At 47.7% G+C, this 18449-nt stretch overlaps 1 protein-coding gene across 1 annotated transcript; it reads left to right on the plus strand.

Annotated features, from left to right (window-relative positions):
• Positions 1-520: 520 nt before the first annotated feature.
• On the plus strand, positions 521-5338 carry LOC140895977 (olfactory receptor 51G2-like). The gene is made up of 2 exons (XM_073307034.1): positions 521-549; positions 4438-5338. Exons 1-2 carry the CDS (start codon positions 521-523, stop codon positions 5336-5338), a joined length of 930 nt encoding a protein of 309 aa, XP_073163135.1.
• The last annotated feature ends 13111 nt before the right edge of the window (positions 5339-18449 follow it).

An 18449-nucleotide genomic window follows, 5' to 3' on the forward strand; every position in this document is an offset into this window, starting at 1 on the left:
CCTTTGGGAGTCAGTGATGAGTGGTGAGACAAGTCACCAGTCAGCTCTCTAGAACCAAAATACTGTTTAATCTGAACAGCAGGAAGAAAGCGTAACATGGGAGAATAAGAAGTTCTCTGACCCCAAGTCCTCCCACTCTGATGGGGACCCAGGCAGGCCGAGGGCCTTCAAATTTCCCCAGCGGTGTCTGTGCCTGTCAGTCTGAAGAGCTTCTCAGCAACAGCTGCCCAGCATCTGGAGAGACTCCCAGCACTGGCAAAACAAGCTGTGTAAAGTGTCTGGAGCCCGGAAACAAGCTCTTCCCAGCTTGGATCTCCAGTGTGGTCTCTCACCCTCCCTGAGGTGGTTACTGAGCGATGGCTCTTCTTGAGCTGTTGCTTCCCTTCCTGCTTGTTTTCCAGCAGCCTGCTGTTAAATAAGAAGTGCCATACTGGTTTCAGCCAATAGAGCCATAACATAAACATCCCAATAGTTAACCCTATATAGCTCTACAGCAAATATCCCCAGAACTGGGTTTAACATGTCCATACATTATGGCAGCTCAGCTCCATGTCTGACAGTATGCCATTCCTGGGTACTACAGATTTTATGAGTACAGGATAGAGACAGCCAGAGAGAGAGAGAGAGAGAGAGCAATAGACTACTTTCACATGTGAAATGAAGTTTCATTTCCATGAATATTCATGCATTTGACTTTCAAATCCACTTCCTGCAAACCCTCATCGTGCCTCAATAACAGCTGCTGGGGTTACTATGTACTAGAGAGTGATAGCTCAGGGAATTAATATTTTCTATACTGATCCCAATGCCTGTTACCACTCTGGACACAGGCTACAGACTGACAGAACAGAACCCAAGGAGAACCAGTCAGCTGTTAACCCAGGGACAGAGAATTATAGAATATCAGGGTTGGAAGGGACCTCAGGAGGTCATCTAGTCCAACCCCCTGCTCAAAGCAGGACTAATCCCTAACTAAATCATCCCAGCCAGGAGAAATCCAAATGATTTCTACATTGATGCTACATTTTAAGTCCCACTCCAACCTGAGAAATCACCTCTGAAAGAAGATCAGAAGAGAAAGAATGGGTTGATGTGTGTGTGCTAAGGTACGGATGTGTAAATGTTATGTCAAATTTTTTCATTGTAATACAAATATTACTAACCAAATATTCATGACATGCCTGTATATCTAAAGCAAGCAGCAGAGTTGTTCGAATCTTTACGGGAAGGAGCAGCAGTAACTTTACTGCTTAATGGCTTTGGCTTTAGAAAGTATTATAGAAGTACTTCACATTAGTAGGGGAAGCAAAAGTGGATGGGAATCTGGGAGGCAGTGACCATGAGTTGGTTGAGTTCAGAATCCTGACACAGGGAAGAAAGGTAAGCAGCAGGATACGGACCCTGGACTTCAGGAAAGCAGACTTCAACTCCCTCAGGGAACGGATGGGTAGGATCCCCTGGGGGACTAACATGAAGGGGAAAGGAGTCCAGGAGAGCTGGCTGTATTTCAAGGAATCCCTGTTGAGGTTACAGGGACAAACCATCCCGATGTGTCGAAAGAATAGTAAATATGGCAGGCGACCAGCTTGGCTTAACAGTGAAATCCTAGCAGATCTTAAGCATAAAAAAGAAGCTTACGAGAAGTGGAAGGTTGGACATATGGCCAGGGAAGAGTATAAAAATATTGCTCAGGCATGTAGGAATGAAATCAGGAGGGCCAAATCGCACCTGGAGCTGCAGCTAGTGAGAGATGTTAAGAGTAACAAGAAGGGTTTCTTCAGGTATGTTGGCAACAAGAAGAAAGCCAAGGAAAGCGTGGGCCCCTTAATGAATGAGGGAGGCAACCTAGTGACGGAGGATGTGGAAAAAGCTAATGTACTCAATGCTTTTTTTGCCTCTGTCTTCACGAACAAGGTCAGATCCCAGACTGCTGTGCTGGGCATCAAAACATGGGGAATAGATGGCCAGCCCTCTGTGGAGAAAGAGGTGGTTAGGGACTACTTAGAAAAATTGGACGTGCACAAGTCCATGGGGCCGGATGAGTTGCATCCGAGAGTGCTAAAGGAACTGGCGGCTGTGATTGCAGAGCCATTGGCCATTATCTTTGAAAACTCGTGGCGAACGGGGGAAGTCCCGGATGACTGGAAAAAGGCTAATGTAGTGCCAATCTTTAAAAAAGAGAAGAAGGAGGATCCTGGGAACTACAGGCCAGTAAGCCTCACTTCAGTCCCCGGAAAAATCATGGAGCAGGTCCTCAAAGAATCAATCCTGAAGCACTTGCATGAGAGGAAAGTGATCAGGAACAGTCAGCATGGATTCACCAAGGGAAGGTCATGCCTGACTAATCTAATCACCTTCTATGATGAGATTACTGGTTCTGTGGATGAAGGGAAAGCAGTGGATGTATTGTATCTTGACTTTAGCAAAGTTTTTGACACGGTCTCCCACAGTATTCTTGTCAGCAAGTTAAGGAAGTATGGGCTGGATGAATGCACTATAAGGTGGGTAGAAAGTTGGCTAGATTGTTGGGCTCAACGGGTAGTGATCAATGGCTCCATGTCTAGTTGGCAGCCGGTATCAAGTGGAGTGCCCCAGGTGTCGGTCCTGGCGCCGGTTTTGTTCAATATCGTCATAAATGATCTGGAGGATGGTGTGGATTGCACTCTCAGCAAATTTGCGGATGATACTAAACTGGGAGGAGTGGTAGATATGCTGGAGGGGAGGGATAGGATACAGAAGGACCTAGACAAATTGGAGGATTGGGCCAAAAGAAATCTGACGAGGTTCAATAAGGATAAGTGCAGGGTCCTGCACTTAGGACGGAAGAACCCAATGCACAGCTACAGACTAGGGACCGAATGGCTGGGACAAAGCCCTGGCTGGGATGATTTAATTGGGTATGGGTCCTGCTTTTGAGCAGGAGGTTGGACTAGATGACCTCCTGAGGTCCCTTCCAACCCTGATATTCTATGATTCTATGATTCTATGTATGCAATGGGTTTGTGCTATTAACTCTTTGTGCAGAACAGTTGTATGATACTGTCTCCTGGTAACTGACCGGAAGCTGCTTATAACACTTACATTCAGGGTTGTCCATTCAATCACTCTGCAGTACATGTGCAAGAACATAAGACTTTCCAAAAAGTCCTGAGAGACCAGAACCACTGGTCTGTGTTTCAGCAAAGAGTAGAGCTGAGGGGCAAAAAAGGGGAGTGTAATCGTGGATGTAAGTAATTTATGTCCCTTACATTTTACATGAGCATGGCTGAAGAAACTTGCACACTCAGCTGGATATTAGAGTAAACACAGTAACACAGTTTTTGCACTATTCACCCATCTTTGCCACCTACTCCTCCCGCGCCCAACTGAAGTAACTGTCTGTGTTAGCTTGTAACTTGCCAGATATCTACAGACCGTTGCATGGGGAGAAGATGAAGTTCCTGAGAGCATGATGAGAGGCCTGTAGGATGATTGAACTCTTTGGATTCAGGCAAAGGCACTTCAGCTTCTCTTGGAGGGATTCTTGGGGGTCTGAGTATATCATCACAAGCACTTGTTAAGGGAAAGATAACAGAGCCCAGTTCACACATGTAAATCTGAAGTGTGATAGTTTAAGTCAATGTTATTGAATTAAAATCCTACCTCTAAGAATTTGCCCCATGTGCTGCAAAGAGGAAGTGGCTTAATTTGGATTCTCAAGCATGGAGAAAAAAATATATAATGAGGCAACGAAACACATTTATAAATATCTTTAATGCAGAAGAGATATTTACAGTAACCATTTCCCCCATGAATTTCCCATGTGTTTACCCATATATCATGATACAGTAGGCCCCACTCAGAAGTGGAGGGCCAGAAAGGTGTCTGTGGTAAGGTCAATATTGTAAAATCACGCAGTGCTCAAGCAGGCTGTGGAACTCCCAGCCACAAGACAGCAATGGATTAGTCGGATTGAAAGAGGGACTGGATGTTTGTGTGTGTTACCAGAAAATCCAATTCCAGTATTGAGGATTGTTTGAAAAAAGTCTTGGAAGGGCTCTAAACCTTCCTGATTTACACCACAAAATATGTCTAGCTAGGGGCATCAGAGAGAAACTTTCCCAAGGAGCAGATTATCTCAGAGTTGCCTATTGCAGGGTTCCTTTAACTTTCTTCTGAAGCTTCTGGAACTGGCCTCTGGATATTGGGCTAGATGGACTGCAGGTCTGACCCAGTCTGGCAGTGCCTATCTCCTATCAGTGATGTAAAACCAAGACAATGTTTTTGCTGATTCTCCTTGAGCTCGTAGTCTCTAGACTTGCACTGAGACCAGAAAGATGCCTCCCTAATTATCATCTAGTCTCCTGTTCTTTTTCCTTGCAGGAAGGAAAGTTCAAAACTCCTTGGACCTTCCCAGTCCATTATGTCAACTGTAAATGACACCAAATGCAAATCTACTGTGTTCCTTCTCACCGGGATACCTGGGCAGGAAGACGTTAATCTGTGGATCTCCATACCCTTTTGTTTCATGTATCTTATTTCGATATTAGGAAATTCAGTCATTCTGTTCATTATTAAAACAGATCCAAGCCTCCATGAGCCCATGTACATTTTCCTTTCCATGTTGGCCGTCACAGACCTTGGCTTATCGTTAGCCACAATACCGACGATACTGGGCATATTCTTGTTTAACTTTAGGGAGATAAGCTTTGATGCCTGTTTTGCCCAGCTATTCTTCATCCACTCTCTTCAATTCATTGAATCCTCCATGCTCTTGCTGATGGCCTTTGACCGCTTCGTCGCAATCTGTAACCCACTGAGATATGTTTCCATCTTAACCCGGAAGAGAATAGCCAAGCTGGGATTTCTGTTTGTGCTAAGAGGGTTGGCCATAGCATTCCCAGTTCCCTTTCTCCTAAAACGGTTCCAATATTGTCGAGCTAATGTCCTCTCCCATTCCTACTGCCTGCACCAGGACGTTATTAAGATGGCTTGTTCGGACATCACATTCAATAGCATCTATGGCTTGGTTGTTACACTCTTAACAGTGGGTTTGGACTCACTTCTCATCTTCCTCTCTTATGTGATGATTCTCAAAGCAGTGCTGAGCATTGCGTCCCACGTGGAGTGCCTCAGGGCCTTGAACACCTGTGTCTCCCACTTCTCTGCTGTCCTGCTCTTCTATACTCCAGAAATTGGTTTGTCTGTGCTACACAGATTTGGGAAGGGCTCTTCTCCCTTATTTCAGATTCTCCTTGGCTACATCTACTTGCTGGTCCCACCTCTGATTAATCCAATTGTGTACAGCGTGAAAAACAAACACCTTCGTGAGAGGATAATCAGAGTGTTCATCAAGTGAAGGTTCAGTTCATCACCTGGCTTCAGCGCTGGTGACACAGGGGATGAAAAACACGGGCCGCCTAATGCAACCTGGACTCTTGCATCTTAGATGACATGAGCTACTGAGCTCTACTCTGTAGAGAGAGGTTCAGGTGGGGTCTAAGGACAGAGGTGGGTGAAGGAGGACAGCTCACTGGCGGATGGAGAGCAAGGCAGCCAGCAGCATTTACAAAGTGACTGTGTTCATGGAGAGCCAGGGGACTGGTTGGATGTTGGCCCATAAAGAGCCCTATCAGTGGCTGCTCCCCTCTCAGAATTCCTGTCTATATAGTCAATAAAGAGAAAAGTGTTGGATGTTGTTTCCTGTTACACCTGGTCTGTCATTGTCCCGTCTCTGGTTAAACATCCATGAGCTATGAAGAAAGCTGCAGAGGTCTTCTGCAGTCACAGTCTTGGCCCTTCCTGAGCACTCTGGGTACTGTGTGATCCATGGGTGCTGCACCAGCTGTGGACAGGGGCTATTCAAGAGACAAGGACACTCACCCTTCCCCGATGCCCTCAGCTAGGTGCTTGTGACTGAGTCGTGTCCCAAACTTGATAAATGCAGGAACCCCAGGAGAAGCCATTCAGGCAGCCCACCCTGTTGATGGCTTTGCACACACGACACGCCTGCTTATCCCAAACCCAGCTGGCCATAATGCCACCAAGGCAGAGCAGAGCTGTGAGTGTGAGTGGTGATCTGATACACAGGAGTCCCGGCAAGAAACTAATGCAAAGGGGTGGAAACAGGCCTCAGCTCCCCAACAGAGCCACGGTTAGCTCCTATCCCAGCCCAGCCCATTCAGGGTAGGGAGACCACCTTTTCAAAAGGGAAAAGTAGGACACATGTAGAAGCCCCATCTCTTCCCTGATCCTGCCCCTACCCCTCTTCTTCACCTCAAACCTGCACCCCCTGTCCCTTCTCTTTCCCCCAAGCCGTAAGCACTGGCTAGGCCAGAAGCTAGAGCCAGGCCGATGTAAAAGCTGCCCAGGGAGAAGGGGCTACTGGGGCTGGGGGGACCCTGGAACCTCCACCTGCCCTGGGATGGTGGCCATGCCTTGGGGGTGTTACCGGCACCCAGTGCCGAGAGGCTGAACAACAGCTTGAGTTGGTTCGTTACCCGGTGTGCTACACCCAATAATTACAACGGGGTGGAGAAGCAGAAAAGTTTATTTGAAGCTTTAAAAAGGTACAGGGAGATTTGAATTTCAAATCCTGTACAACAGAGCAGGAAGTTACACAGGCTTTTATACATTTTTTTTTTAGCATATTTATTTAATAGCAAGCTGCTTTAAGTATTTATATAGCTAGCCAATCCAGTTTCCAGCTAGTTTCCTGATTTTTTGTATTATTTGTTAAATTATACATAAAGCTGCTTTATTTAGCATTGTTTTTTTATATTTTTTTTGTTTGGCCTTGCTTAGTTTTAGGCAGTTTGACTCTGCAACATACTGTTGCAGATTTTTAGCATAACTGCTGCGAGTGCCTTCAGGCGGGGGGGCCAAGGACACTTGGGCCTAGCACGCAGAGCTGCTGCGAGTGCCTCCAGGCAGGAAGGGGGGGGCAAGGACACCGGGGCCTAGTGCATGGGGGCTTCATCGACACTCGTGGTCTTTCATTCCCTCGAGTTACCTAGTGGCCATGCCCCAGTGTTCCCAACAACTCCCCCCTTTGAGAACACTTAACAGCCTTGGCTTTGAGTTTTTTTATTTGGGCTATTTATTTTTTTATAATATGATTTTGCATAAGCACTTTGTGATAGCCCTGAAGAGAATGACTTATTAACTTTTGCAAAAGGGCTTTGACACATGATACCGCACAGCATAATACCAGTAATACAAGCAGTACAGGAAAGAGAAATTTTAATAGCAGGCTAAATAAACCACCAAGCTAAGACGACAAACCCCAGCCTGAAAACAAGGTTTGCAACCAATTGTTTTCTGGGGCAGTGTAGGCAACCTGTGCTTCGGCTTGGGCATGGGCCTTAGCCTGTACCACCTTTTTATAGATTTTATAACTGCTATTATTTATATATATACAACATTGGGGCCCGATGAGGGCACAAACCCCTTTTTGGGATGCCAAGAGATAGTTCAAAGCCAGCCTATTTTGGAGGGAAAACGTCCTGAGCTGCTGTATGGGAAATTAGCAGGACGGTATAGGGTTTTTTTTACTTTTTTTGGAGAGGCTCGTCTTTCCAGGTGCGAACAAGCACAGAGTCACCGGGCTGTAAGGAGTGAACGGGAGAGTCCAAGGGGAGAGGCTGGGAATCCTTGGTATACCTGTGAAGAGACAAGAGAACAGCAGACAGGGAACACATATACTGTGACAAAAAAACATTACCCAACTTTTATTCCCCTGACAGAACCGGGGTGCCATTCATGGGCCATGCCCTTTTAAACATAATTTTAAAGGGTCTGAGCCCTAATTTACCCTTTGGGAGAACGCGGATACGGAGTAGGACGAGGGGCAAAGCATCAGGCCATCGCAGTGAGGCTTCTTGGCACACTTTTGAGAGATGCCGTTTAAGGGTCTGATTGGTCCGCTCCACTACCCCACTGGCTTGCGGTCTCCAGGGCGTATGGAGTTTCCAGGGGATTTGTAAGGCATGTGAGATTCTTTGAATGATTTTTGATGTGAAGTGTGTTTTATTGTTAGATTTTATTTACAGGGGGAGTTTAAAGCGAGGAACGAGCTTCTTAACAAACTTGAGGGCCACTGTCCTGGCAGTGCAGTTACGGCATGGGAAGGCTTTTGGCCATCCGCTGAACCGATTCACTATGACAAGGAGATATTTGAACCCTTGGGTCCGGGGAAACTCAGTAAAGTTTATTTGCTACATTTGTTTGGGGCCCAGAGTGGGTTCTAGGGCAGCTGGTGGCACAGGATAAAAATAACCTGGTCGGGGGTTATTTTTTTGGCAGACTAAGCAGTCCGCTTTTACCTGGGCAGCCAGGGGTCGGAGTCCGGAAGTGATAAAGTATTTTTTTATTAGCTGGATAAGTGTTTCCCTGCCAGCATGAGTGGTTTGATGTAGTTTCTGCAGCACTGGCCGGATTAGGCCCTTTGGTAGGAGGACATTTTTTTGGGGGGAATGGAGCCTTTTTTTTTTTTTTTTTGGAGACTGAGTTTGTTAGTTAGCTGTTTTTTTTTTTTAGAGTACTGAGGGGTTGGAAGCTTGGAAGCAGGGTGGCAGCATGCTTAGCCTTTTTATTTGCCTGGGCGTTACCTTTGGCCACATTTTGATTTTTTTTTTTGATGGGCTTTACAGTGTATCACTGCTACTTTTAAGGGGAGTTGTACGGCTTCTAGGAGCCGGAGGATTTGGGGCCCGTACTTGACTGGGGAGCCTTGGGCTGTCAGCATTTCCCTTTGCTTCCATAGGCCAGCATGAGCATGGAGCACCCTAAAAGCATACTTTGAATTAGTAAAAATGTTGACCCGCTTTTTTTTTGACAGTTTAAGTGCATGGGTCAGGGCTATTAGTTCGGCAAGCTGGGCAGAGGTCCCAGCAGGCAAACCTTCAGCTTCCACAGTGTCATGGAGGGTCACAACAGCATAACCCGCCCTCCTTTGCTTATTTATTACAGTACTGCTATTATTAGTGTATCACTCATAATTTGCATTTGGGAGAGGTACATTTTTTAAATTTGGACGGCTGGAGTACTGGACATTTATGATTTTTAAATAGTTATGTTTTTGTTTTTTTGTTTTTGGCAAGAGAGTGGCTGGGTTAAGGGAGGGGCAAGGCTGTTGGGTGACTTTAGAGTTCTTTAACAGCTTAGCCTGGTACCGAGCAATCCGAGCCTGGGTGAGCCAAAGCCCTCCCTTTGCATTCAATAAGGCTCGGACCATATGGGGAGTATAGATTTGCATAACCCCTTTCAATGTTAGCTTTTTGGCTTTCTTAAGCAATAGGGCAGTAGCTGCGACCGCCCGTAAACATGCCGGCCAACCCTTTGCAACCTGATTTAATTGCTTAGAAAAATAAGCCACAGGACGCTTCCATGCTTTTAACAGCTGTGTAAGCACTTTTAGGGCCACCCCCCTTTGTTTATGTACATATAACTGAAACGGCTTAGAGAGATCTGGCAGGCCCAGAGCCGGGGCTTTTATTAATTTTTTTTTTAGGATTTTAAATGCCTTGTTAGCCTTTGGGGTCCAATAGAAGGGGTCATGGTTTGCTTTTTTTATACAGTTGTACAGGGGTTTAGCCCACAGTTTAAACTCTGGGATTCATATTTTGCAAAAGCCTGCCATACCCAGAAATGCCTTGAGCCGCTTACGGTTACTTGGGGTAGGAACTTGACAGATAGCTTTTTTTTTTTTGCTTGAAAGCTGATGCTCCCCTTGCCTTAGCTGTAACCTGATTTTTTTTTACCTTAGACAACAGGGTTTTTAGGAGGATATTACAATTATTTCAGTCCGGCTTGTGACTATTGAGGCACCCCTTAAAGACTGAAATAAACCTGCTTGGGTTCGTTGAGAATTCCCCAGCTTGTGTTTTAAAAGCTGCTAAGTCTATTGGATTGAATGGCACATGGGTGTAAACTTGCATAGTGGTAGCCTGACGTCCGTCTGCCCCTGGGCAAGCCACAACAGTCTCGGTAAGCAAAGGATAGAGTCCCACCGAGGGGGCAATTTTTGTAACCCGTGGCATTTTACCCTTATACGGTGCGGGTGTGGGGGCCGAAGGGGACACCGGCTCTGCCATTACAGTGGGGGTGGGGGTCTGGGGACTAACATTAGCTGCTACCGAACCAGTTGGAGTCAGATTACAGCGCTGTAAAATATTTGGTCGAGTATATAAAGTCAGAAACAAATGCGCATATATATGTTTATTTTATTTTTTTGTTTTTTGACAGAACAGGAGTAACTGAAGGATTGTGTTGTAATTAATTGACCCTTTTGGTGGCCACCACTCCTGGTCCTTTAGTTGATATTGAGGCCAGTTAACTGTACAGAATTGTTTTAATTGGTTTTTAGTTATTGGATTTGCACCAAATATTTTTTAGTTTGCTAGAATGCACTTTAGGGGCGTATATCGTGCCCTAACATTTGAGCTCTGTCCCTGTCCCATACCTACAGGGTAACTCTGGGCGTCCCCAGGTTTTAACAGAGCATATAATTTGGATTTTAAAAGGTTTTTACCTTATTTAAGGGACCGGTTTTTTACCGCTGTTTTGCAGCTGCTTTTTTTTATGTTTAAGGGACCGGTTTTTTACCGCTGTTTATAACTGCTTTTTTATTATATGAGTGCGTTGCACTGTTGTGCTTTCTGGGGTTGATTAAATCGCGTCTCCTCCGAGGCCCCCGATGAACTCACCGGTGTGCGCTGGGCATCGGTTCTTGCCACAATTTTTGACCTCCAGGAGGGGTCCGGGCAAGGCTAAATTGCAGCCTCGAGCCCACCCAGGGACGCCAAAAGCTGTTACTGGCACCCAGTGCCGAGAGGCTGAACAACAGCTTGAGTTGGTTCGTTACCCGGTGTGCTACACCCAATAATTACAACGGGGTGGAGAAGCAGAAAAGTTTATTTGAAGCTTCAAAAAGGTACAGGGAGATTTGAATTTCAAATCCTGTACAACAGAGCAGGAAGTTACACAGGCTTTTATACATTTTTTTTTTTAGCATATTTATTTAATAGCAAGCTGCTTTAAGTATTTATATAGCTAGCCAATCCAGTTTCCAGCTAGTTCCCTGTTTTTTTGTATTATTTGTTAAACTATACATAAAGCTGCTTTATTTAGCATTGTTTTTTTATATTTTTTTTGTTTGGCCTTGCTTAGTTTCAGGCAGTCTGACTCTGCAACATACTGTTGCAGATTCTTAGCATAACTGCTGCGGGTGCCTCCAGGCGGGGGGGCCAAGGACACTTGGGCCTAGCACGCAGAGCTGCTGCGAGTGCCTCCAGGCAGGAGGGGGGGCCAAGGACACCGGGGCCTAGTGCATGCGGGCTTCATCGACACTCGTGGTCTTCCATTCCCTCGAGTTACCTAGTGGCCATGCCCCAGTGTTCCCAACAGGGGGAAAGAGGACCAGGGGCAGGGCCTCATTGTGAGGGCGACCTAAGTATCTACTCAGCCCCCACACACACCAGGTACAGCTGGCACTGCCCGTGAGTGTCAGGTAGGAGCGGAGCAGTACTGCCGAGAATTCAGACTTGGGCAGAGTGAGCTGAACTCTTGAGAGCCATTACCAATGGGCGGAGGTCAGCCCAGCCCCCAGGCTGCTCTAAACACCTCTGAGCCAGGGGGAGAACAGGCCAGTGAATTAAACCCATGTAACTGGCTCCCTGCCATCCCCGCTCTCTGCAGCGCAGGCGGGAGCTCTGCTGGTGCACCACAGAATCCAGCCGGGCCTGTCGCTGCTTGGAAGGCTGGTCCGGTGGTCTAGGACTGCTGTGTGACTCAAGAGATTTGAGTTTGATTCCCTTGCATATGTGACCATGGGCAAGCCATTGGCTGTCCCTGAGCCTCTGCACAGGTGGATAATAGTCCTGCCCGGCCTCACAGCAGTGACGGGAAGATAAATACATTCAAGGTGTTCAGATACTGTGAGACCCTAAAATCAGGACTATGTCAGCGTTCTCAGAGCAACAACTTTGACTGTAAAAGGCCTCTTACCACAGCCCCCTGTGACAGCTGGTTCCGGGAAGCCCCATGACTCTAGCATCTTGGTGTCTGTGACAGATGTGGGGGTGCTCAGGGGTGATAGTGAGGGGTAAGGAGTGGATTCATTTGTCTTTGGGTCTGAGACCTTGGAGTGCACCTGCATCAGGTTTTCTAGCTTTTCAGCAACTCACTTTAAAAAAAAAAAACTTTTAAGAAAACTGAAAGATGAGATTCCTGTCTAGTTTCTTGATTCCAGAAGTTGGGGCTTTAAGAAAAACAGGAACGAGTGCAAGACTCCCAATAAAATCCCAGGAGTTGGTGCTGCTGGCTGCACCTCAAGCAGAGGACCCACAAACAAAGGCACTGACGGTTAGTTAGTGGACATTTCTGGTCACACAGTCTATCAGTGACAGACACCCTTTGCCCTCTGCACTGGGCTATAGGGCCCGTGGTTGTAAGGAACAGGGTTATGCCAAGACAGCCACATATAACAGTGTCAGGCTCGCAGAGTCACTGGTACCTGAGACTACAGCTCAGACGGTCTCTCCTCATGTTGAGTCAAGAGACACGCACACGCTGGTTAAGCAAGGCCATGCAATTTCTTAATAGAAAGGGGGGTAACCCCAGCCCAGCTCCAAATCATAGAATCATAGAATATCAGGGCTGGAAGGGACCCCAGGAGGTCATCTAGTCCAACCCCCTGCTCAAAAGCAGGACCAATCCCCAATTAAATCATCCCAGCCAGGGCTTTGTCAAGCCTGACCTTAAAAACTTCTAAGGAAGGAGATTCCACCACCTCCCTAGGCAACGCATTCCAGTGTTTCACCACCCTCCTAGTGAAAAAGTTTTTCCTAATATCCAACCTAAACCTCCCCCACTGCAACTTGAGACCCTTACTCCTTGTCCTGTCCTCTTCTACCACTGAGAATAGTCTAGAACTATCCTCTCTGGAACCACCTCTCAGGTAGTTGAAAGCAGCTATCAAATCCCCCCTCATTCTTCTCTTCTGCAGACTAAACAATCCCAGTTCCCTCAGCCTCTCCTCACAAGTCATGTGTTCCAGACCCCTAATCATTTTTGTTGCCCTTCGCTGGACTCTCTCCAATTTATCCACATCCTTCTTGTAGTGTGGGGCCCAAAACTGGACACAGTACTCCAGATGAGGCCTCACCAATGTCGAATAGAGGGGAACGATCACGTCCCTCGATCTGCTCGCTATGCCCCTACTTATACATCCCAAAATGCCATTGGCCTTCTTGGCAACAAGGGCACACTGCTGACTCATATCCAGCTTCTCGTCCACTGTCACCCCTAGGTCCTTTTCCGCAAAGCTGCTGCCTAGCCATTCGGTCCGTAGTCTGTAGCTGTGCATTGGGTTCTTCCGTCCTAAGTGCAGTACCCTGCACTTATCCTTATTGAACCTCATCAGATTTCTTTTGGCCCAATCCTCCAATTTGTCTAGGTCCCTCTGTATCCTATCCCTGCCCTCCAGCATATCTACCACTCCTCCCAGTTTAGTATCATCCGCAAATTTGCTGAGAGTGCAATCCACACCATCCTCCAGATCATTTATGAAGATATTGAACAAAACCGGCCCCAGGACCGACCCCTGGGGCACTCCACTTGACACAGGCTGCCAACTAGACATGGAGCCATTGATCACTACCCGTTGAGCCCGACAATCTAGCCAACTTTCCATCCACCTTATAGTGCATTCATCCAGCCCGTACTTCTTTAACTTGCTGACAAGAATACTGTGGGAGACCGTGTCAAAAGCTTTGCTAAATGCCTGCTGCTCGCTCTCATTGGGAACCAAACAAACCCCTTCCCCAGATCCAGCTACCCCCAGCTACTTGGTGATGCTGGAAATTTGCATGCAGGGTGGAAGGTCTATTTCCAGCACTAGAGTGGCTCTCGTTGCTCGTGGAGCGAAGGGGGTCAGGATCAGACAGACGTGCATTGCAGCAGGGGTCTGTTTGGACAGACAACGCTCTACAGATCCTTCACTCTCTCAAAGCACGTCCTGATTCCCCCTCTGACTGCCGAGCTGCAGAGGGGCCCAGAACTCCCTTGTCAAAGGGGGCTGTGCTAATGACAGGCCTCATCAGCAAGGGGTGTTGGGAAGAGTTCAGGTTCTTGCATGAGAGGAAAGTGATCAGGAACAGCCAGCATGGATTCACCAAGGGAAGGTCATGCCTGACTAATCTAATCGCCTTGTATGATGAGATTACTGGTTCTGTGGATGAAGGGAAAGCAGTGGATGTATTGTTTCTTGACTTTAGCAAAGCTTTTGACACGGTCTCCCACAGTATTCTTGTCAGCAAGTTAAGGAAGTATGGGCTGGATGAATGCACTATAAGGTGGGTAGAAAGCTGGCTAGATTGTCGGGCTCAACGGGTAGTGATCAATGGCTCCATGTCTAGTTGGCAGCCGGTATCAAGTGGACTGCCCCAAGGGTCGGTCCTGGGGCTGGTTTTGTTCAATATCTTCATAAATGATCTGGAGGATGGTGTGGATTGCACTCTCAGCAAATTTGCGGATGATACTAAACTGGGAGGAGTGGTAGATATGCTGGAGGGGAGGGATAGGATACAGAAGGACATAGACAAATTGGAGGATTGGGCCAAAAGAAATCTGATGAGGTTCAATAAGGATAAGTGCAGGGTCCTGCACTTAGGACGGAAGAACCCAATGCACAGCTACAGACTAGGGACCGAATGGCTAGGCAGCAGCTTTGCGGAAAAGGACCTAGGGGTGACAGTGGACGAGAAGCTGGATATGAGTCAGCAGTGTGCCCTTGTTGCCAAGAAGGCCAATGGCATTTTGGGATGTATAAGTAGGGGCATAGCGAGCAGATCGAGGGACGTGATCGTTCCCCTCTATTCGACATTGGTGAGGCCTCATCTGGAGTACTGTGTCCAGTTTTGGGCCCCACACTACAAGAAGGATGTGGATAAATTGGAGAGAGTCCAGCGAAGGGCAACAAAAATGATTAGGGGTCTGGAACACATGACTTGTGAGGAGAGGCTGAGGGAGCTGGGATTGTTTAGCCTGCAGAAGAGAAGAATGAGGGGGGATTTGAGAGCTGCTTTCAACTACCTGAAAGGGGGTTCCAAAGAGGATGGCTCTAGACTGTTCTCAATGGTAGCAGATGACAGAACGAGGAGTAATGGTCTCAAGTTGCAGTGGGGGAGGTTTAGATTGGATATTAGGAATAACTTTTTCACTAGGAGGGTGGTGAAACACTGGAATGCGTTACCTAGGGAGGTGGTAGAATCTCCTACCTTAGAGGTTTTTGAGGTCAGGCTTGACAAAGCTCTGGCTTTAACTGGGAATTGGTCCTGCTTCGAGCAGGGGGTTGGATTAGATGACCTTCTGGGGTCCCTTCCAACCCTCATATTCTATGATTCTATGATTCTCCACCCAGTGTCCCACATCACCCATATGAGGCAAACAGAGCTGAAATCTCTGTGAAATACTTATCTGTGGTCTCAATTATTGCAGAGTCCAAGCAGCTTTCAATCTGTAACATATTTACCAGCTTAACACCCCTTTGCGGTAGGGCAGAGCTTTTAAGACCTCTGGGCAGACCTTCCCCTGCTGGTGACACCCATGTTCTGAAAGAGGACACAGCCCCCTGCCCTGCACTACAAGGCCCCAGCCCCAGGCCCTTAAAGAAACAGTAGCCTGGAATTTCCCAAAGCTTTAACTATTACCCAGGACCATCTTCCTGTCTCCCAGTAGCTGTCTCTACTAGAACTCTGTCAGCTCCAAAAGTCACAGGAAGCTTAAAGGGCCACACCCTGGAGCAAAGGTTGACTGATCCTTCTAATCGTTCCTACCCATAAAGGGGAGAGTCTCCAACATACCATCTCTAATGGCAACTGAATTAGGGTGCTCACCCATCCCAAATTGGGCAGGAGAGACCTGAAATACAGAGTTTGATTCCTGGTCCCAGGCTAAATGACTCCAGCATAACATTTGTCCCAAATTCCTTGTAGTGATGCTCCACAATGGACAGAGGCCCATAGGAAGCACCGCCCTTTTCCAGGTAGGGATGCTAAGGTGGTCCTTAGCGCCCCCTCACTATGAAGCCCTGCCCCCTGCTCCTCTTTCCCAGAAGACCCTGTCCCCAGCTCGAGGCAGGTGAAGGGTCCCGGGTTCTCCAAAGCAGATCTGGCTTCTGGCCTCTCCAGGGGGTGGAGCTCTCTAAAACACAGGCTCTCCTACACTCTGGCCCCATTCTTCTCCTTTACTCAGGAGCCCCCGCACCGACGTCTCTGCTGGGGTCAGCCTTGTTTCAGGCTTGCTGCAACCCCTATTCCTCTTTTTCCCTGGAGGCCCCGCCCCTGCCTCATCTCTTCCCACTAAGCCCTGCCCCCTGTGCCTCCACTACCCCAGAGGCTCCTTCCCCCGGCCAGGCCAGAGCCAGACTGTGGTAAGAGCCACCCCAAGAGCCCAAGCCGCTGTGAGGAGCCCCAGACTCTCCACCTTCCCTGGGAGTTCATCCTGGGGGGGGGCAGGGACCCAGGCTGGGGGCTCCTCACAATGGCTCTGGCTCCATGGACAGCTCTTACCATGGCCCGGCGCTAGCTTCTGGTCTGGAGAGGGGGTGGAGCCTTGGGTAATGAGGAGGAGCAGGGGGTGGGGTCCTGGGAGAAGAGATGGGGCAGAGGGTGGGGCAGAGGGTGAAGATGAGGAGCAGAGGGTTGGGCTTCAAGGGGATAGGAGAGGAATGGGGCGAGATCACAAAGGGGACAGGACTCCTGCCTGTGTCCCACCTGTGCCTTTTGAAGAGGTGGTCACCCTACACTGAGAGGGCTAGGCTGGGATAGGAGACAGCCGTGCCTCTGTGAGGGAGCTGAGGACCATTTCCACTCCTTTAGAAGCAGCTGGAGCAGCACAAATGGAGGAGGAGGGAATCTAGGCCGGAGCCTCTTGCCAGTACTCCTCTGTGTCAGACCCAGACTCACACATGCCGCTCTTTCCTGCCTTGGTGGGGAGTGGGCTTAGCAGGTGTACGGTGTGCAGAGCCATCAAAGGGGCTGCCCACATGGCTTCTCCTGGGACTGCTGCATTAATCATGTCTCTGACAGGATTCAGTCACGTGCACATGGCTGAGCACATAGGGGAGGGGTAGTATCTGAGCCCCTTGAATACGCCTGTCCACAGCTGGAGCAGACCTCCTGGATCACACAGATTCCAGAGCTCTCAGGAAGGGCCAGGACTCTGACTGCAGAACAGCCCCACAGATTTTTTTCATGGCCCGTGGATGTTTAGCCAGAGATAGGACAGTGACAGGCCAGGTGTAACGGGAAATGACATCCCTGTCCTTTCTCTTTATTAACTGTATCAGGAGAAATTCTAATGTCAGAGCAGCCACCAAAACGGCTCTCTATGGGCCAACATCCCAGCGGTCCCCTGGCTCTCCATGAACACAGTCACTTTGTAAATGCTGCTGCCTGCCTTGGTCTCCTTCCCCCAAGAGCACTGTCCTCCCTCACCAGCAGGTGGGAACGGCGACTATACCATTGCTTCAGGTCTCACACCACATCTGAACCTCTCTCTACAGAGTGTAGATCAATAGCTTAAGCCACCTCAGATGTAAGGGTCTAGGATGAATTAGATATGTGACAGTATTGATGTGAACTGTGACCGTATAGACCATTGTTGAAACCAAGGTCCTATAGTTGCACCAAATCTTGTACGAAGGAGGTCAAGTAGGTGTCTATGAAAAGGTTATGATTTGCTTGTTATGATTATGCTATCTGTATTCATGTATCATTTTGTATTTAATGTTATAAGTATTGGCTCTATACCTGTTTCAAATGTTGGCTCCTGGGGTAACGCCCACGAAGTAATCAGCCAGATATGCTGTCAAGGTTCCTTCCCCACTCTGAACTCTAGGGTACAGATGTGGGGACCTGCATGAAAACCTCCTAAGCTTACTTTTACCAGCTTAGGTTAAAACGTCCCCAAGGTACAAATTAATTTTACCCTTTGCCCTTGGAATTTCCACTGCCACCACCAAACATTAACTGGGTTTACTGGGAAACGTAGTTTGGACACGTCTTTCCCCCCCAAATCCTCCCAACCCTTGCACCCCACTTCCTGGGGAAGGTTTGGTAAAAATCCTCAACAATTTGCATAAGTGAACACAGACCCAAACCCTTGGATCTGAGAACAATGAAAAAGCATTCAGTTTTCTTACAAGAAGACTTTTAATAGAAGTAAAAGAATCACCTCTGTAAAATCAGGATGGTAGATACCTTACAGGGTAATTAGATTCAAAACATAGAGAATCCCTCTAGGCAAAACCTTAAGTTACAAAAAAGACACACAGACAGGAATAGTCATTCTATTCAGCACAGGTATTTTCTCAGCCATTTCAAGAAATCATAATCTAACACATACCTAGCTAGATTACTTACTAAGTTCTAAGTTTCCATTCCTGTTCTGTCCCCGGCAAAAGCATC

The sequence above is a fragment of the Lepidochelys kempii genome, chromosome 1, assembly GCF_965140265.1.
Source record: "Lepidochelys kempii isolate rLepKem1 chromosome 1, rLepKem1.hap2, whole genome shotgun sequence".
NCBI lineage: Eukaryota > Metazoa > Chordata > Testudines > Cheloniidae > Lepidochelys > Lepidochelys kempii.